The sequence below is a fragment of the Pholcus phalangioides genome, unplaced genomic scaffold, assembly GCF_987345545.1.
Source record: "Pholcus phalangioides strain wild (caught in Gottingen) unplaced genomic scaffold, Ppha-v1.0 ptg000018l_1, whole genome shotgun sequence".
Taxonomy (NCBI): domain Eukaryota; kingdom Metazoa; phylum Arthropoda; class Arachnida; order Araneae; family Pholcidae; genus Pholcus; species Pholcus phalangioides.
Genome location: NW_028301611.1, coordinates 6511571 through 6538394, shown reverse-complemented (window position 1 = coordinate 6538394; position 26824 = coordinate 6511571). Strand labels below are relative to the sequence as shown.

Sequence of the window (26824 nt, the reverse complement as noted above, 5' to 3'; positions counted from 1 at the left end):
GAGATTTAGATGGAGTTTGTTTCCCATCTTGGATTAGAATGGATTAATGTCTCTCTTGGACAGTGGCGGATTGAAGTCGGTAGAGCCAGCCCCCCGGGCTCAAAAGAAAATATCGGGGCCTTCGTTGAATTAGAAAATGATGTGAAGTTTGTGGGTTTTTCGGGGAAGTTCCCCCGGGTGCGAATGCCGTTAAATCCGCCTCTGCTCCTGGATATCGATTTGTTTTTAAGGTGTATGTGTTACGGTTAAAGCTCGCCGGTTGACCCTACCAATGTCTCAATATTCGGGCTTTGGCCAGCCAGTTCGTGTAGTGGCTGGAGATCCGCGGCCAAAGAAAAGGCATGATTGGGGGAGGGGGGAGTCATCGATAAGTTGGCGTATTAGACGTGGTATAATTATGCCCACTTATAACTGTAGTTAACTATGGCAACCCTAATGATCAAAGAAATCGCAATATCGATATCTTCGGGGGATGGATATTGGTATTATGGGGATCTCCAGTCAGTTGACCCGGCCAATGTCAAAAGGCCGGGTCAACTGGCCGAATTCGGGCTTGGCTGTAACTTATATGCAAAGGATTCCGTAAAGAATTGTAAGGTTTTTTAGACGCCATGTATGTCACCAAATTCTATTATAATGACATCAAACACTCCACGAAATTTTGTCGTTGTAACCGAGGTGACGTTGAAGTTTTCAATACTATATAATCAGATACAGGGTCGTCAGAAGTGTTTCGAACTGCGGGTGCTCGTCTTGAGCTTTCTGTTGGAAAAATTTCGATTTCTGAATAAATTCTGGGGATACTCGGACACGTGCTATAAATTACCGTTGAGCCACAACACCTCCGACGCCACTGATCATCAGATTCGATCAAATACGGTGGGCCTACATGAAATGGTTTTGTTACGATTACGGTGACTGTGTATTTTAGCGAGAAAAATTCAGGAAATCGGGATCACGAATCGCAATGGACGTTGCCAATACTCGCAAGCACCAGAAAAAGACCTGAAGACCGGAGATTTGTTTTTTTTTTAAATGCTAGATGGATGTGCTTCCATGCTTGATTCCGGGATTCCATACCGGAATAAGGTGCTCTAGAGCAGTGTTTCTCGACTTTTAGAAGCCTGGTTGATTTCTTATTTTTGTGACTGGAAGGCCCGGTCAATCACATGAGTGATTGGGAATCGATAGGAAGGGAAATTAAACGGTGAATTAGTCACGGCCTGGTACCAGGACGCGGCCAAGTGATTGAGAAGCATTTCTCTCTAGAATGTGGTCATAAATTTTAGACAGCGGGATATGTTATTCTAACCTAGCTCTTCTTTAAGAAGTATATTATAATGGCTTAAGACCACACACACAGGGTCTTGAATTTTTTTCCAGTCACGAGCACCATCCCCTAGAATCGGAGGGGTGGGGGGGGGGAAGTACCAATATGGCAACTCAGACCGCATAAAATTAATCAAATACAAGGGCCACAGCAGGAAAATTACCCAATGACGTGGCTAAAAAAAATGCCTATCAAAAAAATATGGATGTCATATTCTACTAAAATACAGAAACCCATCACGACTGAAAATGAATTCATGATTTTGGCAATGATTGATTGAATTTGGCATAATTTTGGCATGGGCAATGATTATACAGCATTGAGTTCATGAATTCAAAGCAGTGACTCCCTTGCAGGGCCGTCTTGAGAGCATCACGGGGGACCCCGGGCCACGTGATTTTTCTGAGGCCCTTACCTGACCAATTCTCAAAAATTTCAACCGGCTCTTGTTTTTGTGAGGCCCCTCTTCTCTTGAGTCCCCTGCCTTAAGATAGCACTGCTCCCTTGTGGTTCATCTTTGGCTCCCCAGAATAATTTAGTGGATATATTTTCCCCATACAAAAAAAAAAACCCTACTTCAAAGCGTAACTAGGCGCATAAATCGATATCTAAAGCTCACCGCGACGCCCCCAGGGGGCCGAAACGCACACTTTGTGAAACACAGCCTTTACGGCATACTCCAGTCCAGGACGAACAAACCTCGGGGAAACATAATGCGAATTCCGTGTAGCGTGATCCGATTTGAACATGGACAAAACGCGAATATCATCTCATCATATCGCCTTCCAGTGATCATTTCTCCCCCCCAAAAAACTAACGACGGCCGAGGAATCCAAAGAACGCGGCCGTTAATTGCTTCTTTTTCAATACGACGTCCATTCTCTTCGGGGGCCACATAATTGAGCAAGTGGACACACCATCATCCCGCCACCGCCAAAAGAAAAAAATTCCACCTTGACACGGTAGCACCACCATAAGAATAATACCTCTCATCAAGGGCTAGTCAAAATTAAGTTGATGATTCAAAAAAAAAAAAAAAAAGCGGACGCGTCAACAAGAAGTAGAAAAATGTTACGCGTCAAGAAAGTCTTTTTGCCCAATGGGCAGGTATTTTCTTTTAAGGGTAAAAAAGGCGATAATTACATACAGGTTCTTAAATAATAAGAAATCCATTTCTCTTCCCCCAGTACACACAGGTACCTCCTCTTGTGTAATAATAATGATGGTGGTGGGAATTGAAAATAATGGAAGAAAAAAAAATAAAATAAAACCACATAACATTGTTTTCAATTAAAGGTAGGACAGGCCTGTCACTTTCAACATGGCGGCGTAGGCATGGGAAAAACCAAAAAAAAAACCCAAAAAACTACTTGACGACTGTCGTAGTTTTTTTGCTTCTTTTCTTTTATATTCACATACTACTTAAATACATTTTTCCTAACACATGGGATGGGTCTTAAGAGATTTTATTTTTCTCTTCCATTTTTGCGTTCTTACCTTCCCCTAATGCTCAAAAAGCGCTTTCAAAGATGTCGCCGTAGGGTACGGGTTGAAGTGAGACAGCGACGTTAAGGACGTCGACGTCCACTGCTAATACAGGTAGGCGAACAAGTAGGAATATATATATATTTTTTTTATTATTATTATTGTAACCATTATTATTATTATTGTTAATTCCTCTCTTAAGTGAAGATGGTCGTAAAAATCACAGCTGCGGACGTGAATCGGAGGAAGAAAAATGAAATCAAAATGGAGATCCGCGTCCATTTAAGAAGCGGTCTTTTTTTTCCCACCTTGACAAAGCGTGACGTTGAAGAGGATGAGAGATTGTGGGACAGTCCTTTTCAAGAAATGCCGCCTTTATGTATGGGGGGGGGGGAGGAGTCCGTAAATAAGATTCTTTCCGGCTCTCGAATAGAGTCAGAGATTTAAAGTCAGAAAACGTTTAGACCAGTGAAATGTTTCCCAAATTGCCTCCTATTGGGCGATGGAATGGATCCAGAGGAGCCGGTAGAAGTTACGGGTATAACATAGGATCCTATGGGTTGCGATGAAACAAAAAAGTTTGGGAAACTATGGGTTAGTGGTTCCTCAACCTGGGTCTGTATGGCTCTTTTGCGTTCCTGGAATATACTGGGAAAGGCACGGCCCCACTGGTGATAGCACTGCTGAACAAAAATCGTGTTCTTAAGGAAATTTCCATGTTTTTGAGGTATATTGGCCCACGAGACCCTCGGCCATGCCCGTGTGGGCCTGCGTTAAGACGACACTGTCACTTCCCATCGTACTCCTTCTGTCTCGATCCGCGTCTGATCCAGGGGTCCAAATCAACCTTGTAAAAGAAAATTTTCATCTGGGTGAGAATCTTCAGCTCTTGGACGAGATTACGAGGGCAGGAAAAAGACGTGGAGGGGCCACGACAAGAAAATATGTTTCGATGGGGGACCCATGGTCTAAGAAAAGGGGAAAAATAAACACTGCTGTTTTTAGACTGGCACTGTACATTCCTTGAGGATTGAAGAGCTAATTTGAAGGGGGGGTTTTCTATGTTGATCCCCGGGAGAAATGCCACGGAACACCCTCTTTAATGAAGGCAGCAGATTTAGTCTGTTCTGATGCGCGTGATTCCCTGGGAATCGGTTTGACCATTCATTAACTGAGAAGTCCCTGAGGGATTTGACTTCTTCCCCTGTTTTGTCTTTAACCTATCGGCCGTAAACACTTCGTTGACCGCAATGTACGAATTGCTTGCCTCCTAGTGGTGTCTTTGCTTATCATCGGGTCGTGGCTCGTGAACGTGTTTGTGAGGTGCTCATCTTTTTTTCTCGCTAAACCACAGGAATAGCGTTTCTTAAGGAAACTATTGGTTTTCTTAATAGTTATTAAAAGAAATATGATAATAGAAGTGTTTTTATAACGTCTCCCAATCGAAAATTGAGTGAAATTTTCGGCGGTCTTTATTGTATAACGGGGGAAAAAAATTCATTCCGTGACTATTGAATAAAAATTCACTGCGATGTGTGATTTAAATTCCTTATTTCTGTCATTTTTCACTGGATAGAGTCTACAAAAGAAGCCCATACGTTTATTTAAGACGAAGACCCGCCCACTCGAAGAATATTGTCGAAAAATAGACCGCGGGCAAGAAAGAACATCGGAAATCACCGTCCTAAACTAGTATACAGCACGATGTACTGAACTATGATATCTGAATAACCTAGGAAATAGTCTTCAAACCCCATTAACTTAACTCCGAGAGATTCCTGGACCACGAATATTTTCTAGATTTCCTGATCGTGGATGTTGGTAATGCTTCAGGGATTTCTTGACCACGGATGATTCACGAACGATTCGAACGAACGTTGTCATGAACGATCAAACATTCCATGAACGATTTAAAAGATTCACGAACACAAATGATTCCCAGACCAAGGGTGTTTCAGAAACGATCCTTAGACCACGGTTATTTTTCAACGTAATTTTTAGACCATGGATATTCTCTAGTTCTCGGATATTTTCCAAGTGATTTTTAAAACATACTTTCCAGATAATTCCTTGACGTTGATACTTTAAAAAAAAAGGTATTTCCAAACCACGGATGTTTTTCAAAAAAAGTGATTTCTCTACCGCAGATATTTTCCAAGTGATTCCCAGACCATGGGTACTTCGTAGATAGTTCCTAGGCTATGGATATTTTTAGGTGATTCCTCGACTAAGGATATAGGATATTCGCCAAGTGATTTCCAGACCGTGGCGATTCTCCCGGTAGTTCCTAGACAACACCAACCGAGAAAAGTCCAGACTACGTCTCCTTTAGCTTTATTGGCATTTGTTGTTGATTCCTAGACCACGTATATTTCTCAAACGGTTCCTGACAACGGATATTTTTCCGGTGATTTCTAGACCACTGATACTTTTCATGTGATTCCCAGAAAATTTCCAAGTGATTCCTTCTGATTCCCAGACTACGGATACTTTTCAGATGATTCCCAGACTACGGATACTTTTCAGATGATTCCCAGACTACGGATACTTTTCAGATGATTCCCAGACTACGGATACTTTTCAGATGATTCCCAGACTACGGATACTTTTCAGATGATTCCCAGACTACGGATACTTTTCAGATGATTCCCAGACTACGGATACTTTTCAGGTGATTCCCAGACCACGGAAAATTTCTATGTGATTCCTTCTGAGGGATTCCCAGACCACGGATATTTCCTCAAATAGTTCCATAGACCACAGATATTTCAAAGTGGTTCCCAGACACGTGACGACTTTTCAGGCGATTCCCAGACCAGGAACCGTATCATTTGAAAAGGTTGCCTATAACGTGAAAAAAAAAAAATATTCTAAGAACAGTACAAAATCTACTTCCAGAAGGGATTTTCCAAAACTAAAAAAAAACTAAGTTTTTCTTTCTCTCCACCGTTTGTCCATCTTCGGGTGTCTGTGCGCGTGTGTGTGTGATTCAGCAATGGTCAATGGCTCACGAGGGACAGTGCGGGAAAGGCCGGAGAAAGTCGGAGGGGAAAGTGATTCACAGTAGGCTATCAATAGACCTTTTCCTCCCACGAGTTCCATGGAGGTGAAGGGTTGGCAGCCAGCACGATAAAAGTGGTGGACATCACAAGGGGGGCTAGGCTCTGCCTGCCTGCCTGCAGCCTACCCCACTATCCAGAAAAACCAGCGAGCGGTGAAGCCACTAAGTCACGAGTAATTAAACCAAAGGTTCGGACAACCCCGCGCCCATCTCCCTTTCAGAGGGTAAAACTTTCTCTTTTCCCGGAGAAAAAAAAAATTCTTTTTACCCGGGGTAATGTCCAGAGCTTTATCCCGTTTCTATCCCACGGGAGACAGACAACTGAAGCGAAAAAAAAAAGAAAAATACCCGGAAAAGTTTTCTTGTTTTTGCCGCTGTAATGCTTGCTCTTCTTCTGCAGAGCCTTTGGCGACATTAATCAAAGCAAGCACCACCGTTCCGGGTGATTTTACGAAACTTCTCGCGATCCTTAAAATAAAGCTTTCCCACAAACAATGGCATTCGCGTAATAATTCTTTGAGCGAGATCTTGTCGTCCGTAAAATTGCCGTCAGGATGGCAAAACTGGAAAATCGCTCGGATCCTAAACGAGTGACGAGATGTATGATGCATTATGGCTGCGAGGGAGAAATAAGGAAGTTGTGTTTTTTCGAGTCATATCGGCAGAGCCGCCCTTACAGGGGGGGGGGGGGGGTAAGAGAAGTTCTTTCCCACTGGACTCCACGTTTTGGGAGGGAGGCCCCCCCCCCCCGCACATGTAGTAGTAATAAACCCTCTCATAATTTCTGGATTTTCATCTAGAAAGAAATCGTTCCGGAATTTTCTGTGTTTTCAACATTTTTTTGAATTTTCATCAATTTCTGTAATTATTTCTTTTATTTATTCTGATTCTAAAAGTAATTATTTCAATTATTCTGAACTTTTTTTCGAATTCTGCAATTATTTCTTGCATTTCCTCTGAATTCTAATTTTTGCTGGAATTATTTCTTGCCAGTGTGTGTTCTTGCCTCTGTGAATTTTGGTGGGTGCTGAATTGTTTCTTACATTTGCTGTGAATTTTGGTGGGTGCTGAATTGTTTCTTACATTTACTCTGAATTTCCATTAGTGCTGAAATTATTTCTTGCATTTGCTGTGAATTTTGATGGGTTCTGGAAATATTTCTTACATTTATTCTGAATTTTAACGATTTCCATTTCCTGAATTTTCGATTTCTCCTCTCCCACGGAATATTCTCCCAATGTAAAATTCGGGCTAAGTAAGGGATCCCAAAATGATCAAGATGCCTCTGGCCCCGTTTTTATTTTCGCACTGGGGCCCGCGTCTGCACATTACAGGAAACGATGGACATTCATACTGTATTGGGTTTGACCACCCCCTTTTGAACTCTCCCAATATATATTATAACTTCGTCTTTGCATGTTGTACTTGATATTGTTTCGAATTTGATAATACATATTAGTCAGTTTCAAATCCTCTCTCTACGAAATAGTTCTAATATACAACCTCTCAAGCAAAGAACAAGCAGAGAAAAGAATGGAAAAAGAAATTTTTGAGTGAAAAAACGCGTTTTTATCTAGTCACACATAACACATTCCAAGGCTGTCTTTTCCCAAATCGGCGAGCACACACTTGGCAAGCAAGCGAATGTTGTTTTGTACTCCTTCCATTCAACTTCCGACGCAATATTACGTCAGAACCATTGAATGGGTTAATCGTGAAACACATTGAAGCCCTACCCACGGAAAAAGTATCCAATAATGAGAAAAAGTATTTACATTTTTTAACACTATTGAAGCCGGGATTACACTTTAAAAGTTTGATAAAAAGATCTTTTAAAAGACTTAGAAAATACAACCAATAAGCGTATCGGTTACATTCGAGCAAATGTAACGGATACGCTCATTGGTTGCATTTTTTTTTCTGGAGCCTAAAAAAAAAAGACCCTTTTTCAAAACTTTTATAGTGTATGTAATCCCGGCCTTAACACAGGTACATGTAAATGAATTGTACTCACGACGTCCATGATAGTAGCAGATACCCCGTGATCAGCAGTGGAATCGTTGACGGACGATTCCTGGGGCGTCCTCTGATCGTCCGTCGTGGTCACGGTGGTCGTCGTGGCCGTCGTCATGGCGCAGCAGGTGGTCGTCGCGGCCTGGGACCTCGCGCACATTCCGCAGCCTTGACCACTGTTGCTCAACGATGGCCGCGGCGGTGGTGGGCTCGATGACTCGCTGACTTCGGACTTGATACTCGAGGTAGAACAATAACGGCTATCCCCTGGAGAAAAAAAAAGACGAGATCCAAATATTAGATCGAAGACCTATTAGCGGAGTATCAATAGATTTTTCTTAGGGGCCCTACACACGCTCAGTTATACCTGCGCAGTTATGCCTGTACAGGCCAACTGTGCAGACATAACTGAGCGTGTGTAGGGGCCGTCAGTTGACCTGCACAGGCGACCTGAAGGGAATGGTTTTTCGATTCGGTATAACTGTGCAGTTATGCCTGCGCAGGTATAACTGACCGTTTGTATGGGCCATTAGATATCACTGACGTTTATTAAGAATTTAAACCAGCTCACAGAGAGCCAGCATCTTCAACCTGTCACTCATGAGCGTCGAGGTTGCTCAACGACTCTAAGACAAGCGAGTTCAACCTACAGAAGAGTGCTGGTCACTTCATTCGTAGGGAAAACGTATTGCGGGCCCACTCGAATAATCATTAAATATGAAGCGGGTCACTCATCTGTGACACAGTGAATGACTATGCTCTGGTAGAAATATCATTAAAAATACTATTTAACCATTGATTTCAATTTTTTACATATACTTGTGATTGCATATGCTATTTTATGCCAATATAAGGTTTTACACATGATACTTAAGTTATTGGAAATTTTCAAAAAAAAGCATTAAAGACAGCTTGCGTGCATGATATCAATGCAATTGAATGAAAATTTGTTTAAAAACAAAGGAAACTGTTCAGTCCAATGAAATCTCATCCTTTTGCTCCATATTATTTTAAATAAAACTTTAAATTTTAAAATTCAGGCCACTGTGACAGAGCATTTAAGCGACCCCACGGCATGATTCTAGATTACTCAAGCGAGCCGCGGCAAATTGACACATCACTTAAGGCAACCGCCGCTTAATGCGGAACTTGCACTGCTCCACATCACATAATTTATTTAATAATAATATATTTGCCCTCGCGAGCTTGAGTCGACCACCGATAGATGTCGCCTTCCTTTTAATCCCAACTCACTACCGGCAGTGAATTGCAATATAGCGATGTGGCCAGAGTTGGTGTATTTGGTGAAGCAGATCACTTAATTATGTAGCCCGCGACACGTTTTTAAATCGATGAAGTGTGTGGCCTCGCACTCTTCAAAAACTCTAACACCCTGCTCCAGTGAAAACACCTCAAAGTCTAACGTAGGATCGATAAAACATATTAGAAACTCAAAGTCCAACGTCAAAATTATGCGACTCAAATTTTGATTTAAACCGATCATAAATCATTAAAATTTTGAAAAAAATCAAAATTATGAATCATTTCATCATAGCCCGCGGCATGTTTCCAAAATCAATTTTGTGGGCAAAAGTCAACATAATCTCGAAAAAAACCAGAAAAACACAAAAAATCAATCAAATCAAACACAAATTGATACCTCCAAGATTGAAGGTTAGTTACTACCAAGTTATTACAATTAGACTAGTTACTACCAATATCTCCTTCAAATTTTCAACGTCAAAAGCACCACCGGTATATACTATAATATATCGTTTCTAAAATAACTGTAATCAGAGTACATACAGTGAATACCGTATTAAGAGACCAGTTCCAACCTTTTTTTTTCAATGATTATCATTTTATTATATTTTTCCTTATTTAAGTACAATTTTTGAAGTTTGGGACTTCATTATAAAAGCCAACCCAAGGGCCAGTAAAATATCTGAAACAATTCGACAGACCACTCGTGTCCTGTATTACGGGGCATTCCAGTATTTCAGTTCCGTATTGTTTTACACATTTTTCCAGTTTTTTCACCGATGCTTATTTTGTAATGTTTAATGAAATCATAAATGAACAGCGTTTTCATAATTTATTATGATAATTACGGCTATAAATATTCAACTTACGTGTAATTCGTCAAGAGGAACGTTTTCTTTCCTGATTTTTTCAGTGACATCAACTAAATTAAGGATTTTGCGGACAGGTTTTGATGACAATTGGCGACATTCCGTATTTTGCAGTATTCGAGATCCTAGTTCTCCTTATTTTACTCAATGAAATGAAGTCATCTATTCATTTGAGTGTTATTTTATCCCGTCAAATATATTTTTGTTTACTGCGATTTGTAGCAGCCCTTTATTTTCACCCACCCTTCATCCATTTTTGTCAGTAATTTGTCACAAATTACATCTTTTGGCTACAATCAGTATCTCGCGTTTATTATCGCAATTTTCCCGCATTTTCCTTAATGAGGTGTTGTACGCTGAACCTAAGTATGAAAGTACAATTTTCATTTGAGCCCATATGGATATCATTAATATCAATTACAACAATGGGATAATTTTTTTCATTCGGTTAGAATCGAATTATCAATTCAATCTGCAGACCACCTATGCAATTGTCGCGAACAATAGATTGAGAAACGCTGTCCTACAGGCCTGTAGAATACAGCGACACACCTGTTCAAAAAACGCAGCTCCAGCGAAAATCTACCTCAAAGCCCAATATGGGATAGATAAAAGATAACGGAAAATTGAAACCCAATGGAAAATTATGTGACCAAAATTTTTGTTTAAACTGATCGTAAACCATTTAAATTTCGAAAAAAAATCGAAATTCCGAGTAATTTCATTTTCGCCCGCGGCAGATTCTTAAAATTCGGTCGGCAAAATTAACACACTCTCGAACAAACACCCAAAACAAGAAGAACTCATCAAATCAAACACAAATTGATATCTCCAAATAGATCCAAAACAAAAAAAACTAGTTCCCACCGCATCTCATCATAACCAGCAATTCCAATTTCCAACGTCAAAAGATAAGAGAGAAAGCAGCACCAGTATATATAATATAATATTATATCGTTTCTAAAATAACTGTAATCAGAGTACTTACAGTAAATACCGTATCAAGAGACCAGTTCCTACCTTTCAATGATTATTATTATTTCATATTTTTTTCCCTATTTAAGTACAATTTATTCTTACATATATATATATAAGAAATGTATTTCGTATTTCTTTTCTTAGTGTCCTTTGGGCTGAACTCATCAATTCGGCACTTAACAAACGAGCATTTGGAGCCCTGCGAAGAAAGAAAAAAAATAAGTTCTTATTGAATTCGCATTTTCTCCCTCTTCAACTTAAGGAACAGATGAAAGAACCAATTCCCGCTTCGAGCCCGGGGGCCACAAAACTTTCAATTGACTACAATTACATACGCAAAGATGTGTCTCCTCTTTTTATTATTATTATATATTTACGTCTCTGACTTCTTTTTCCTACTGTTAAACTCACGGACTGATTGGTGGTGGTATTTTTTATTATTATTATTTTTTTTTTTTTGTATTAATGGGCCTGGGCCCCCACCGTGGCCCATCAATGGAGGAAGTCGGTGAGACAGACAAGGCAACAAGTAGAGCTGCCTCGTCCGTTTTTAGAGAAATGTAATAATATTTCGGAAAAAATAAAATAAAAATTGGACCGAGTATTTGGTGCCCATTAATGTCATTGGGGATTTTTTTTTTTTTTTGAATGACTGACTTGGTGATTTCTTGTCCGGGTGAGCTTTAATGAGGGTTGGTGATTGGTTCTTTTTGTTGATGGCTCCTCGGATTTGGAATCCTTAGCATGTCAAGCATTAATGTTTCAGGCTTATTTAATACATGTTAAGATGCACGATTTCTTTATGCTAAAATTAACATTGAATTGGATTTTTTTAATTGGTGTCTCGTGATGACAGACGTAACCGATTTGCTGCTCGTGGACAACACATTAATTTTCAAGAATTTGACAGTAGCGCGATCACTAGTAGTACTTTGGATCTTTGTCCTCGCGTACGCTTTTCCAATGCCTTTGAATAGCTATATCCAACTTCTCATGCTCCTAGTACCGGCTGGAAATGAATAGGAGGTTTGCGTAACCCCTAGACATGCATGTGAGGCTCGCGTGCCGTGTGAAATGCGCGTTAAGTATGCGTACCACTAGAAATGCGTGAAAATTTTGCGTACCGTGATTTTAATAGTGCGCAACAACTATTGGAATTTTTTCTTAGTAAACTCTTTTATTCCCGCTATTAATGATTATTTTTCCGCGTGCAATTCAGTGTCCCGGCATATAGTCCATACGCGTAGCATAGAGGACTCTGCCCAGAGACCAAATACTCGAGGCTCGCTTGTCCAAGCGATTATTTTCGTGACATAATAGCTATACAAGGGTTCGAGTAAAGTGCGATTTCCACTAATCACTACGCAGGCACTTCTACTCTGTTATTGGCAGAGTTTGATTGATTGAACAATAAGAAAACTTTTTACATAGTATCTGTATACGCAAACCTCCTGCACATTTCTAGAGTAACTCAACTATTTCTAGTTACTCAAAGTTTGAGGTATTGGAAAGGATTTGAGACTTAATTATGAATTTTAATCAATTCTGGCATTAATGCTCTCACTAATTATGAATTTTTTCATTAATTTCAAAATTTCTTTTTTCGTTGCAGCTGAAATTTTACATTAATGGTGAAATTATTTTTTCTTTCATTAGTATAGGCTAGTGAGTTTTTTTTTTTAATCTCTATTCAATGCCGAAATTTTGATCCTCATAAATGCTAAAAAAATTTTCTCTTCATTCAGAATTTCCATTTACTTTTGTTTAGTAGCGTGGCAGGACTGGACAAATCAATCGTCCGACATGCCCGGGGCATGTTACACTTTTGGCGCCGGGCATGTGCTTTCAACCGCATGCCCGAAATTATCAAATAAAATATTGGTTCGGGAAGGTATTATTTTAAAGTCGAGCATTAAGTTTTTGGAGATTTATCCGGGCCCCGGTGTGCTGGTATTTTTGAGTAGGTGTTTGCCTTCATTTCAATCCATTCCCGAATCATGCGCGCTTTTCTTCATGCTGACTCATAATCCCCACCGAAACAAATACGCATATAATTAAAGCTCAGTTCGTCTGGAGATAATTTTAATTACCGAGCCCCCGAACTCTTCAAAATGGCCATGCATACACATTCTATGCATTTCGAGGCGGGTTGGCACACTTTTCACAAATCTGTATAAGCAAAAATTTACGAATTTCTAGCGATTTGAACGGCTCCTTTACATTCTAAGCGGGTACAAAAGCCATCTCCTCATTTCCACGGGGTACTCGAAGTTTGAAATATTGGAAAACAATGACACATACGACTGATGTATTATTCGAATAATGGAGTAAATAAAGACTTAACCCAGGAAATGAGACCAACCATAATAAAAGATACGAAAGGCCATGAAGATGGCACCGGTCATTAATTCCTTTTTTAAGACAGTCTCAAAAGCAATCAATACCGCTAACAATCTTACCCATACAGTAATCAAAAAGCACATAGGATTTCCTATTAAAGTTGCTCAATTATCACCAGCGATTAAGAAGAAAAATCGAACAATAAAAGACCAGTTACACGCATTAATTCATCAGTGACCACATCTTGACCCCAGACGGGACAAAAACAAACAAACACGAGCTTAAAAAGCCTATTTAGAAGGTCAATATGGAAACACAAGACCATTTTTGTATTTTGTATGTATGTGTCTTTCTTTTTGGTTGGAATTTCGGTCAAAGAGGTGTCACAAGGTTCTGTTATTAGCCCCACGCTGTCTAATTGTTGGTGTTATCCAAACGTTGCTAACTAGTATATCACTTGGATCTAAGAAAAGGCTTTTCTTTCGTCTACTATCGAAAGTCTTCATCAAATAGGTTAATCGACACGGTAATTATAAATAATACAAAAAAACGATGTCACTTCCAGGGCTTTTTTTTTTGTCATGGATCGATAATACGCAAGCGTGTCCTTTCTGTGGTTTCCTTGAGCTTCTTTTCAATTAATTTTAATTAGCACGCGGACGTTTTTTGTTGTTGTTTTTTGCTCCAGGGTATTCATGTCAAGGGTGACCATACATCAGAAAAGACTTTGAGAATCAAGGAATTCGTGTAAAGGCTTATTAAGGAAGTGTGAAAGTGTCAATAAGTTTCAAGATCAATTAATTTTCTTTTATTACTCCGAGTATTTTTTGTTTTCCTGGTAACGCAATCAGCTCAGAATCTAACTTGAGAGGTTCTCTACATTTTAGGTAACGCTCGGGGAACCCTTGGGAATACCAGGATTTTAAATATCTCGTGGGATTCCTACCTGACCTGAGAGTTCCTTGGTTAGCAAGTAGCACCATTGAAAGCTTTTGTTTTAATCATTTATTATTTCTTCTCGAGTGCGTAAGTTTGGAATCAAATTTGTGTCTCAAACATCTTTTCGGCATCCCTGACTCAATTCAACGTCACTAAGGAAGTGGTTCCAAACCTATCATGCTCCAAACTACCTTTTGCAAATGCGCAGGAGGCTCGCGTGTTCCTAAAAATTCGCGAGAATCTTACGTGGCCTTTAGAAATGCGCAAGAAACTAGCGTGCCTCCCTCCCCGCCCCCATGAATTCATTAGAGGCTTGTGTGGCCTTTAAAAATTGTAAGAGGCTTGAGTGCCCCTTGAAATGAGCAGAAAACATGTTAAGTACTTTTATAAATGCATAAAATGCTTGCAGCCCTGTAAATTCATATATCGTGCCACATAGTAGTCACCCAGAAGGGTATTTTACGGTTCGAAAAAAATAATCAGCAATGGTGGAAAAAACGAGTTGAGTAACTGAAAAAGTGCTAAACATTGTTATGGCACAATGTAGTGTACACGGGAGTACCCACTACCACTAAGCATTTCTATGCATACGTAAGCCTACTTCGCATATCCAGGGATACGAAAGAAGCATTTCTACGCTAGGCTGTCACGCATATCGAAGTAAGAATTCCCTGAAATCAAGCCTCCCACGCATTTCTAGCAAATGTGTCTCCTTCGTATTTTTGGAGTAACGCAAGACTTACGCATTTCTAGGTCTCCCACACATTTTTAGATAGCCTTTCGCATTTCTAGGCGTACGTAAGTCTCCAACGAATTTCTGGAAGTTGAAAAGACTAGCGCATTTCTAGGGGTTCGCACAACTCCTCGAAATACATAGGAGGCTTGAATTCGAAGCTATATGAAGCTTGTTTCTCTACCTTTTCAAACTTGCGGAACTCTCGCAATGATGTGCATGGGCTGTGACTCAATCTTTCAAACTTCGGAACCCCCCCCCCCCCACCCCGACATACATAGGAGACTTGCCTCCTATGTATTTCGAAGAGTATTTCACACGCCCCATACGCTTTTCCGGGTATGGGGGGAGGGGTTCTTAAGTGTGAAAGATTGAGTTGTCACAGCCGCGGAGCATGCACATTATTGTGAGAGTTTCACACGCTTACAAAAGGTACAGAAGCAAGTCTCATAGCCAGGTTAGCTAACTCAAATGCGTCAAACGGTCGGTCAACTAGATGTATATTGAACACGGGCCGTTTTCAATAATATTATATGCATACTCGGGTCATATTCTATGAAAGAAATCATAAGCTCAAAAAAGAAAATTCATAAAAACGGCCAGTTCATAGCTGATCTTTTGGTAAGCATTTGTAGACTTGGAGATATATCAAGTTTAGAACAGATAAAGGCGCTGGGGCCTAATACAAAACTCCACAGAGCCGCCGATTTGCGACCCAAGGCTTAGAGAAGATACCACTGAAGATAATTCTTAATTAATCAAGGATCTGGATCTTGAAATAATATTTATGGGGGGGGGGGGGGAGAAGGAACTTCCCAGGTATACCGTATATCACAACGAACATTTTCCGAATATTCACACATGTTGTTCAATCTGTTGGAATTTTCCCATCGATATATCGAGGGAGGAAATTTCCCAATTCCCCTCCCCCCTCCGGGAACTTTTCCCGACTCTCCCAATTCCTTTTAAAATATCATAAACTACAGGTGCACACTCCGGGAATCCTATCCCATCCCAAGAGAAACTTTTCTTTGCCTTTTCTCTCTCTCTCTCCCCGCTGGAAATACATTCATTACATTATTATTATTATTATTCATGGCCATTCATAGAGGATTATGAACTTTTCCAAAAGGAAAATATCTTTTAACTTTTATAAGGTGATAATTTAAAAGCTAATTTGAAATTGCTCGAAATTTTAAAAGACTTCACCCTATCTCCTAAACATGGCGGCGCAGCGTTTGGCTTCAAGATGCAGAGAGAGAGAGAGAGAGAGGAATGCAATTTAAATACCCGAAACTTAATTGGTCTTATCTAATGAGATAGGTGAAACTAATTGGCAGAAAAATGGGGGGAGGAAATAGATCATTTGCATTTTAGAAAATTCGCTTAAAAATTAATTAAAATTAATTACGCAAATCTTTTAGATATTCCGACTGGATATAGAGAGAGATTTTACCTAGAGAGAACCTACCTCTCTCTCTCTCTCTCCGGAATTGGGAGAAAGAGGAGAATATTACTACTTCTCCCGAAGTCGGAAAATTACGTCGATTAATTCGAACTGGTTATGGAAGAGGCCGCACGCGTTTTACTAATTAAAGAGGGAACAATTAATACGTTGTTAATTATTGCAAATTTGAATAGAGAGAGAGAGCTCTTATCTTTTGTATTGTGGAGGCTCTTGAATATACAGTCGCTTCTGCTACTGATCAGCTGTGATCAAACCAATGCTTCAAAGTGATTACCTACAATTGCCTTTTGGTTATAATTATGACTATTTCTTTTTATAGTCTACTAGCTATAATACCCGGCGCTTGCCCAGGTTTCCCCTGTATGCTGAGTGCATTAATGACAAATTGTTGTAAAGGAGTAAATATGTCTGAAAGGCATTGTTTGGAAACCGCGGTGACCAAAGTAAACATTCCGAAAGTGATTGTTGAGGCTCAAAAACCATTGTTACCCGACAATTTTCGCAAATTTCGGGAATTTATTTGCCCTGCTCTGACGATTTTTTAAAGTTGCCTATTGTTCAAGTTCGGCCCCCGGTTTGGTATATATGCAAAATTTAGTATTATGCTAAAATTATAATGTACTAGCTATAACATCCGGCGCTACCCGGGGTTTTCCTTCAATTACCGCGAGGATTGAAAAATTCAACAAACCATTACAAAGGGATGAACTTATTATACATAATACTAGCGGCGGCATCAAAAAAGTGACAAACCATTGTAAAGGCATATACATGTCTGTGTCTGAAACTCACTGCTAGGGAACCTCGGTAACAAAAGTAAATTCCAAAAGTCACTGTTGAAGCCCGGTAATCATTGACAGTTTTTTGCCCTTTCTGGCATTCGCCCAGTTCTGACGAACTTTTAATTAAAGTAGCCTATCGTTCAATCCGGGCCCTGTTTGGTACATATGCAAAATTTGGCGACGATACATCTAAAATTTTTGTACAGAGAACATACGCACTGAAAATAAATTTTATAGTGTACTAGCTATAATACCCAGCACGGCCCGGGGTTTTCCTTCATAATTACTGGGAAGATTGAAAAGTGACAAACCATTAAAAAGGCATATACATGACTGGAATACATTGTTAGGGGAACCACGGAAACCAAAGTAAAAATTCCAAGAGTCATCGTTGAGGCCCGGGAAATATTGTTGTTTAACAGATTTTCACCCATTTCGGGCATTTGCCCAGTTCTGACAAACTTTCGAAGTAGCCTATCTTACAAGTCGGGGCCCCGTTTGGTACATATGCAACATTTGGCTACAATAGATCTAAAATTGTAGATTTGTATAGAGAACAGAGAGAAAATCAATTTTGTATATATACAAATTGTAGATTTTTGTTCCTGGACATGTCTTTTGAGTTCGCATGATCTTGATTACATTTTCTTTCCGGCATCTCGCCACAATTTCGAGGGCTATTTTGATCAGACTTAGAACTAATGAAATAATTAAAAACTGACAAAATTCTCCGAAGATTTGCCAGCCCTCGTTGGCCCAGCTATTTAGATGCCAATGCTTCTGCCACCGTCATTTAACACATAAAAAAGCTTATTAGAGACCTAGAGTTAGAAATAAAAGTCAAAAGAAAATTTTGAATTAATCAAAGAGATCATTTCAAAACTAATGAAAATATAAGGGACTAATCGTGTGAAACCTAATGAAAATTTAGAATTGATCTCAGGTATTAATGACAGTTCAGAATTAATGAAAGAAAAACTCTTAGAATCAATAAGAATTCAGAATAAATGAAAAACCTCAAAACTTATGAAAATTCAGAACTAATGAAACAAAAAAAAAATCTTCATTATTAATGAGAGAAAAAGGAAATTCTCAGAATTGATGGAAATTCAGAATAAATGAGAGAATTCCGGAATTTATGAAAGAAATAATTCCATAAGTCCAGAATTCATGAGAAAAATAATTCACAAAAGTGATAGAAATTCAGATTTAATGTGAGAGGAAATTCCAGAATTTAAGAGAAAAAAAAATCTGGAATTGAGGAAGAATTGATCCAGAATTGGTGAAAGGAATGATTCCAGAATCAAATTGTAGTTGAAGCTCAGGAACCTTGTTTACTACAAAAACAATTCATATTTTATGGTACACAATACATATTTTTTCAGTTCCATTACCATAAGTGCAGGGCCCTTCAAACCGTGGGGCCCGGTGAGACCGCTCTTGTCACACACACGCCTAAAGGCGGCTCTTCCTCCCAGGGGGCGATATTTTGCCCAATTTAAAAAAAAAAAACACTGCTGTAACAGATCTCAATTACGAGGCCCTCCTATGTACCTGAGGCTCCTGGGTCGTGCCCTGGTGGGGGTCCCATACTTCGAGGCGGCACTCGACGGCTATGGATACGGCTCAACAGATAATTTTACTATAATAAAGACTAATTATTAATTGCTCATTCTTGATGCAGTTTCGTATAGGTTTCCCGTATTTTAGATTTGACTTCTCAATTTCCTTCTTAAATTTTGGCATCATTCCGTCAACAGCAGCATAAATGTTGTCATCAGTTTCGTTTTTGTTTCGATTATGGCCTGAAACAGTTTCCTTCTGGTGAGGATCCAGAAAATCAAATCCATATTTTGTAGAGACAAGTTATAGGAAGTTCCGCCGTAATATTCAATCACCTCAGAGTCAGTTGAGGGCCCCGGCGCACAAGAAAATATTGGGAAACCCGTTATATTAGGAAAGAAAAGTGCACAGTTGGGGTTCAGCGGGACCGTTCAGAACTCAGGGTGTGAGCCCTCCGTCGAATCCGCCTCTGCTTGGAGTGTGCCCGTTGGAATGCTTTGAAATTTACCGCCGAATATTCATATGGGAATTTGAAAATCAGAAAAATTTGGGTATCCCTTCAGATGCTACAACGGTAATTATAGAAAATTTTTTGAAATAGAGTCTATAAAATGGGCTTGGTTGGGTCTTTTTTGCCATGCAATGACAATATCAAATAACGATGAAACACAAAAATTTCAGGAGTTATCTTCAAACTCCTAATTTCCCTCCTGGAAAATTCTTTTGAAGTCTTCTTTCCCACTATCCTGTTTTTCTAAAATTTCCTTTTATCTTCCCAAAAATTTCTACTAACTGTAACAGCCATTTTTATTTCAGTAGAAACGTTTTTATAATTGAATTTTTAATGGGGGGGTTGTTGTATTTTAGAGATATATGATATCCATACTTGTTATGGGCACCTTTTTTCTCAGCCACCTCGTTGGGCCTTGTGTTTGTATAAATGAACTTCCATCTTCAAAACACGGAGAGAAGGAAATGAACCTTTTCGGGGATATTAATGCCGAGGTGGACTCGTAAAGTCACAATCTGGTCTACACTGGGAATCGAACTCCGGTCCATACCAAGCAAAATAAAATAATAAATTCGCACCATATACACCACTGGAGACAAGACCCCGCCTTCCTTACTTCAAGTTGGCGTTAGGCAGTGTAGTAGAGGCATCAGCAGCCTCCCTTAACATTCAGCAAAACTGTTCCTCCCTTCAAGTAAACTGAGACGAGAAAAAGGGTGTCTCATTCCCGATGAGACTCCGCCATATCACACGGTTTCGACACCTCGGAATGAAGATTCCCAGTAATTTTGCAACAATAAAAAAAAAAAAAAAAGAAAGAAAAGGAAATCTACTTATTGCTGTCAAAGTTTCCCACAAGAAGATGACGAACTTCCATTCTGGAAGAGACACCACCACCGCAATGGCAAAACCAAAAAAAAAGAAGTGCACATTAAGATGGATGGTGGGAAAAACGATGATAGTTCGAAGGAATGCTTATCACACTTTAATTCGTTTTGAATTTGCCGTCACACCACGTTGACATGTTCTCAAGACATCTTTTTCACATGCATACATATGTACGAGAGGCGTTGGATGAAGATTTCACGTTAGAGGACTATGGAAAAGGCTCTTTTCTGTTGCCAAAAAGGGCCCACGACCGTGAAAAATCATCAGGCAGCTACTGAACCACAACCGCAAAAATAAAATAAAAAACACTAACACGGCCATCACAATTGCTGGGGAGGAGCACTTTCACTATATATTTTAGTTACATATATATTTTTTGTACATTATTTCCTTAAGGGTGACCCTTTCTACGTACGTAATGTCTTCTTTGGCACTTTTTTATCCGACACTTGATCAGCGTCCGCCGCAAGAAAAAAAAAAAACAAAATGGAATTGATGGTTCCCCTCAACTCACTCACTCACTTTTAGCATTTCACAATTCAACGTGGATGTCTTTCCGCTGAGAAAATTGATGCTCGAGTGATTTGAAAGCCATTTTCAAATTCATTCTGAGACATCACCATTTTTTTTTTTTTTAAGAGTGTGGGGGGTGTGAGTTAAGCTTCTGTTTCTTTATTGAGAGACAACTATATTTTCGGGTGAGAGTTTTGAACTCGGAAAAATCTCGAGAACGAATTCAAAATTCGTAAAAATTTAATAGTTTTTGAAATTCCTCCTCAAAGCGCTTTTTTACATATTTCTTTTGTTCGGTTCTTCCAACGCGAATGAGAGTGATTTCAGTTTTAAAGGCGTCTTGATCCCAGGACTTTGGTTTTTCTCGGTAGGGTCCGCCATCACGGGAGGCTTGAGCAATTGGTACGGTGCACCCACGCTGTAAGGGGCGGCAGCCTAGGCTTTCGTTCAGAGACGTGTATATATATACGTGTTTTTAAAATTTCGAACAATAATAATCCCGCAAGATACCAGAACTGTCATTCTTTTGAGGCATACCTTGATACGGAAGATGTTGAGAAAACATTGGGGGGGGGGGGGGGAGGCGTAATATTAGAAACAAGAATGGACTCTTCTAAAGCCCCTTCATCCTCGGTACAGGGTCGTATTAATTAAGTGCATCATGGGTCTCCGGGCGAAAAGATTTTTCTGAGCCCCCACCCTCGGGTCAAGAAATGCCAGGTCACAAATTTACATGCGTAATCTCGAAAATCTTAAACACATCGTGAGGGCCCCCCCCCCTCCCCTCTGCCCTAGAGCCATCCAGGACGTGCCCGGCTGGGCCCATACATTAAGACGGCATTGATCTTCGGCTGTCGTCGAGCCCCACAAGGAGGCAAGTATGTATTTTTGTGTACCTATGAGAGGTCAAATAAATAATTCGAGCTCTCTCTCTCTCGTCCACAGGACCTGGAGCTCCAGAACCTCGTATAACTCCCCCTAGTTTCTGCCTAAGGAACTTCTTGGAGTAAGTATTTTGGCGTTTTAACAAAGTTCATGTTGGACATTAATTAAAATTTTCAACCCCAGAAGGGAGGGGAGGAAAATATAATGGCTCATCACAACGAGAGCTGTAATGTGAAAAAAGTTATCAATGATATAACGGAACCAAAAAACCCGCCAATTTGTTTAAAAGCGAGATGTATGGCACATCTAATCTTAATGAACAAGGCCAGTAGTTTACAAAGCGTCCGTCGGAGGCCTTCGCCAATCTATCAGGGACGCCAGAAGTCTCGAACCACCGACATACCGCGGGCCACATTTAACGTTTTAGCCAGGCCCGCGGGTCACAAAGCTATAATACACACACTTATCAAAAATCTCGGTGAGCCATGTGTTGAAGACCCCCTCCTGGTGTAGTGATTTCTACCTGTTCAGTGATTTGCCATGACGTGGTGGCCCCGTGCTCTTCTAATGGTTGAGCACCCCTTAATTTAAATGAACTTTTTCCATTAACTAGGAAAGATTAGCGAGAGTCTACTGTTCTTTCATATAGATCAGGAAAGTTTGGAAAATTAATAGCCATACCATGAAGATGATGACTGATCATCGAGATGATGTTGAATATTCTTTCGATGTCCTCCTTGATGAGGTCGTCGATAAGTTTTACCTTTATATTACGTCACTTGGGTGATTTTGATGTCAACTTCCTTGAAGTGACGCAGAAGCTAGATTTTTACTTGATTTCAATTTCAAGGCAAGGAAAATTAAATGTTGTCGCCTATCGTCTTTGGGAACGAGTTCTGATCGGATTTAGATTTTGAAAATCGATAAGATTTAGAAACCGGAATTAGTCCAATGATGTTGTCCCGTTAGCAAGAATCAGAATCGATTTTGAATCCGCACACGAATCTGAAATGATTTTGGATGCAGTCTCTTGGACTTGAATTCCATTTAGAATTTGAATTGATTTTTGATACGAATCTGAATTGATTTCATTGATCTTAATTGAAATTGAATACGAATTGATTTCATTGATCTTGATTGGAATTCGATACGAATCTGAACTAATTTTGGATGCAGTCTTTTTGGATTTGAATTTAGTTGAGAATCTGAATTTGTTTTGAATACGAATCTGAATCGATTTGATTGATCTTAATTGAAATTGAATACGAATCGATTTGATTGATCTTAATTGAAATTGAATACGAATCGATTTGATTGATCTTAATTGAAATTGAATACGAATCGATTTGATTGATCTTAATTGAAATTGAATACGAATCGATTTGATTGATCTTAATTGAAATTGAATACGAATCGATTTGATTGATCTTAATTGAAATTGAATACGAATCGATTTGATTGATCTTAATTGAAATTGAATACGAATCGATTTGATTGATCTTTTTTTTGACACAAATCTGAGATCGATTCTAAATACGAGCAACGACTGTTGCAAGCTTTGAAATCGATTTCGGATAAGAATTTGAATTGATTTTGTATATGACTAGGTTTTGAATGCGTATGAGAGTTTATTTTGAATAAGCTTGTGAATTGATTTTCAATACGCGTGTGAATTGATTTTGAATATGAAATGATTTTGATTACGAATCCGAATTGATTTTGAATATGAAATGATTTTAATTACGAATCCGAATTGATTTTGAATATGAAATGATTTTAATTACGAATAAGAATTGAATTTTGAATATGAAATGAATTTGATTACGAATCCGAATTGATTTTGAAAATACGCACGTGAATTTATTTTCAATATGCGTGTGAACTGCTTTTGAATACGAATCTGAACTCGTTTTGGACATAAACAGAATCAGTTTGATTACTTAGACGACTTTCAACCGCTCACACAGTGCGGGCCACATTCGACAATATAAAGAGTCCTGCTGGTCACACCAAGCTGTACCACACACGGTACCAAAGAGCTCGGTGGGCCATGCGCTCAAGACTCCAGACTTAGACTGCCTATTTTACAAGAAATGTATCGGAATTTGAAAAAGAAAAAAATTGAGTCTATAAATCGGAACAAATTTCGAAAAAAAAACACATCTGAGACGACTCCAAACTGGAGACAAAAATCAATTATAAAGAAAATTAGAACTTTTTTCAATGGGAATCAAATAGAAAAACTTTTCGAGCACAAATGGATGAAAAATTAATGAAAAAAAGTAAATTAATTTCCGTTTAAAAGCAGGAAAAAATGCAAATTCATTGAAAAAAAAATCTATCGATAATGCAATTATTTTGAGAAACTTTAATTATTCCTAAGACCGCGATTACACTGTAAAAGTTCTGTAAAAAGGCTTTTATAAAACTTGGAAAATACAACCAACAAAGCTGATCGATTACATTCGAATAAATTTAACCCATCAGTTTATTGGTTGTATTTTCCAAGTTTTATAAAAACACTTTTACAAAACTTTTATAGTGTGATTCCGACCTGAAACCTCAATTAGTCTAAAACTTTAGATTTTAAACAAATCATTCTCAATAACACAATTTTATGGAATAGACCCGAATATAAATTCCTCACGCCAATTTAAAACATACCATAACCGTTTCGTTTACAAGCGGTTGGCAAGAAAGTCGGATGATCTCCGTTTGATGAATCGGCGATAAATATGGCAACCTTGTTCTAACACATTGTTTCCCAACCTTTTTTGTCCCATCGCCCCCAACGCAATCTAACCCTTAGGATCCTATGCTATACCCGTAGCTTCTAGGCCCCCTAGAACATTTCACCGCCCGCAAGGGGCGTTAACGACCACGTTGGGAATCACTGTTCTAACGTAATGGCCTGTTAGAAAAAGAATAGTAAGGAAAAATAGCAAATGAAAGATAAACAGTATATTAATTTATGCTGTCAAGAGTAGGTATGAAGTATATTTCTTCTTTTCACATTCACCCCTACCTGTTCTCTTTCTTATCCTCTTATGTACAGTAGAACCTATTTAACCTTAGATTAGGAGCTTTATACCTCCTCATAACGGTGGTAAAAAGAACTTTTTTCTCCAAAGGGTTGCAACAAAGTTTCGTGGTGATGAGGAAAGAAAACAGACCACTTTGAATTTATTCCACTGGCGTTTGAACGCAATATTACGTCCTTGATCGTAAAGTGGTTAAACAATATATTTCTAGAAAGTTCAATATGGCGGGGAGAAAAAAAAATTTATTCAGTAAAATTTCCAATTTAATTCCAGAAGTTGCTGCATAACGATCACTGTCAGCGTTTTCAATTACACAGTAAGGCAAAAATAAATTCCCATTGTCGTAAATAACCAAGTGTCAAGTAATGACCAACGATATAACATCTGACTATTAAATATTGTGAAGAGGGGGGGGGGGGAAATCACATCGAACGTTCTTTTATAAATAAATGAATAAATAATCAACAAGAAAAATTCAATTATTTATCTATAATTAATTCCACGGAATTTTCTCTCCCATGATCATACAGGTGGAGAAAATTATCCAAAACACATCTTCTCACACAGGAAACAATTAACATGGCCGTGAAACAAGAAGCGTCGTAGACCATAGATTACACACATCCGTACATATAAATAAACCCGGTGCGTAAATTAAAACCACTTAAAGAACCCGGGTTCAAAACACTGTAAATCATAGAATCGAATCGAACAAAAGGGTAAGGAAATGGAGTTTCATGTTTTGTGTTTGTATATATGTAAAAACGTGTTTGATGTTGCTTTTATTGGGAAACAGGTTCCCATTTTACTTGTCTTATCATTCGTTTATTTAAGGTTTTGATGGTCGGAATCTTGCGAATAACGAGAAGAGAGAGAAAAAAACCAAATAAATAAACTTAAAATTTAATGCATTTCCGAAGCTACCGACCGTGAAGTGTGCAAATATGATGATCTCTATGAGCTGCGGAGGAAGTGTTAAGAGTGTCTGATGTGAGAAAAAGTGCATTAGATTATACACACACAAAACATGTACGAGAAAATAGTTATTGAGTGTGGTTTGTTACACATCGTACGCATACAAAAAAAAAAAAAAGAGACGGCTGAAAAGATTATGCGTTTCTCACCAAAAAAACGCGAGAAACCGGTGATCGAACCGCAAGCGTGTCGTCGCTTCTGGGTGGAATGTTTGTTTGTTATCCGGGATTCTTTCTTGATTGGTTGTTGAGAGGGAAATGTGATGTCATTTGGTTCGGATCACCAGAACATGTGATGGACCTGGTATTGTTGCTTTATGTCGTCTTAACGGGTGGACCAATGGAATCTCAGTCCAACAAACTCCCCTTTCGCTAAGAAACTGGGAACTTTAATTCTGAAATTTTTACACTTTAATTCTGGATTTTTATCAATTCTGAAATTATTTCTTGTATTATTTTTACTTGCATTGAGTCTAATTTCGTTGGTTCTCAAATCGTCTTTGGTAATTCCACTTTCGTTTATCGTGAAGTTATGAAATTATTTCACTCTGATTCTGAAATTATTTCACTCTGATTCTGAAATTATTTCACTCTGATTCTGAAATTATTTCACTCTGATTCTGAAATTATTTCACTCTGATTCTGAAATTATTTCACTCTGATTCTGAAATTATTTCACTCTGATTCTGAAATTATTTCACTCTGATTCTGAAATAATTTATTTCGTCAGCTCTAAAATTTCTTTCGTTACTTCTGAAATCATCTTTCGTTCTCGTTCTGAAATTATTTCTTTTTTCGTTCTGAAATTATTTCTTTCATTAGTTCTGAAATTATTTCTTTCATTAGTTCTGAAATTATTTCTTTCATTAGTTCTGAAATTATTTCTTTCATTAGTTCTGAAATTATTTCTTTCATTAGTTCTGAAATTATTTCTTTCATTAGTTCTGAAATTATTTCTTTCATTAGTTCTGAAATTATTTCTTTCATTAGTTCTGAAATTTCTTTCATTAGTTCTGAAATTATTTCTTCCGTTATTTCTAAATTAATTTCTGTCGTTTGTTTCGAAATCATTTCTTTCGTTTTAGTTCCGAAATGATTTCTTTCATTAATTCTGAAATAACTTCTTTCATTAATTTTATCTTCATCGACTGTGAAATTTCTTTTATTAGTTCTCCAATTCATTTCCTC

At 38.6% G+C, this 26824-nt stretch overlaps 1 protein-coding gene across 1 annotated transcript in view; it reads right to left on the bottom strand.

Annotated features, from left to right (window-relative positions):
• LOC149071628 (zinc finger protein basonuclin-2-like) overlaps nucleotides 1–26824 on the bottom strand; it is a 210065-nt gene that overhangs the window by 167568 nt on the left and 15673 nt on the right. Inside the window, exon 2 of the mRNA XM_089247741.1 lies at nucleotides 7891–8156. Coding sequence (XP_089103867.1) covers nucleotides 7891–8156 — 266 coding nt within the window. The remainder of the gene's footprint in view (nucleotides 1–7890; nucleotides 8157–26824) is intronic.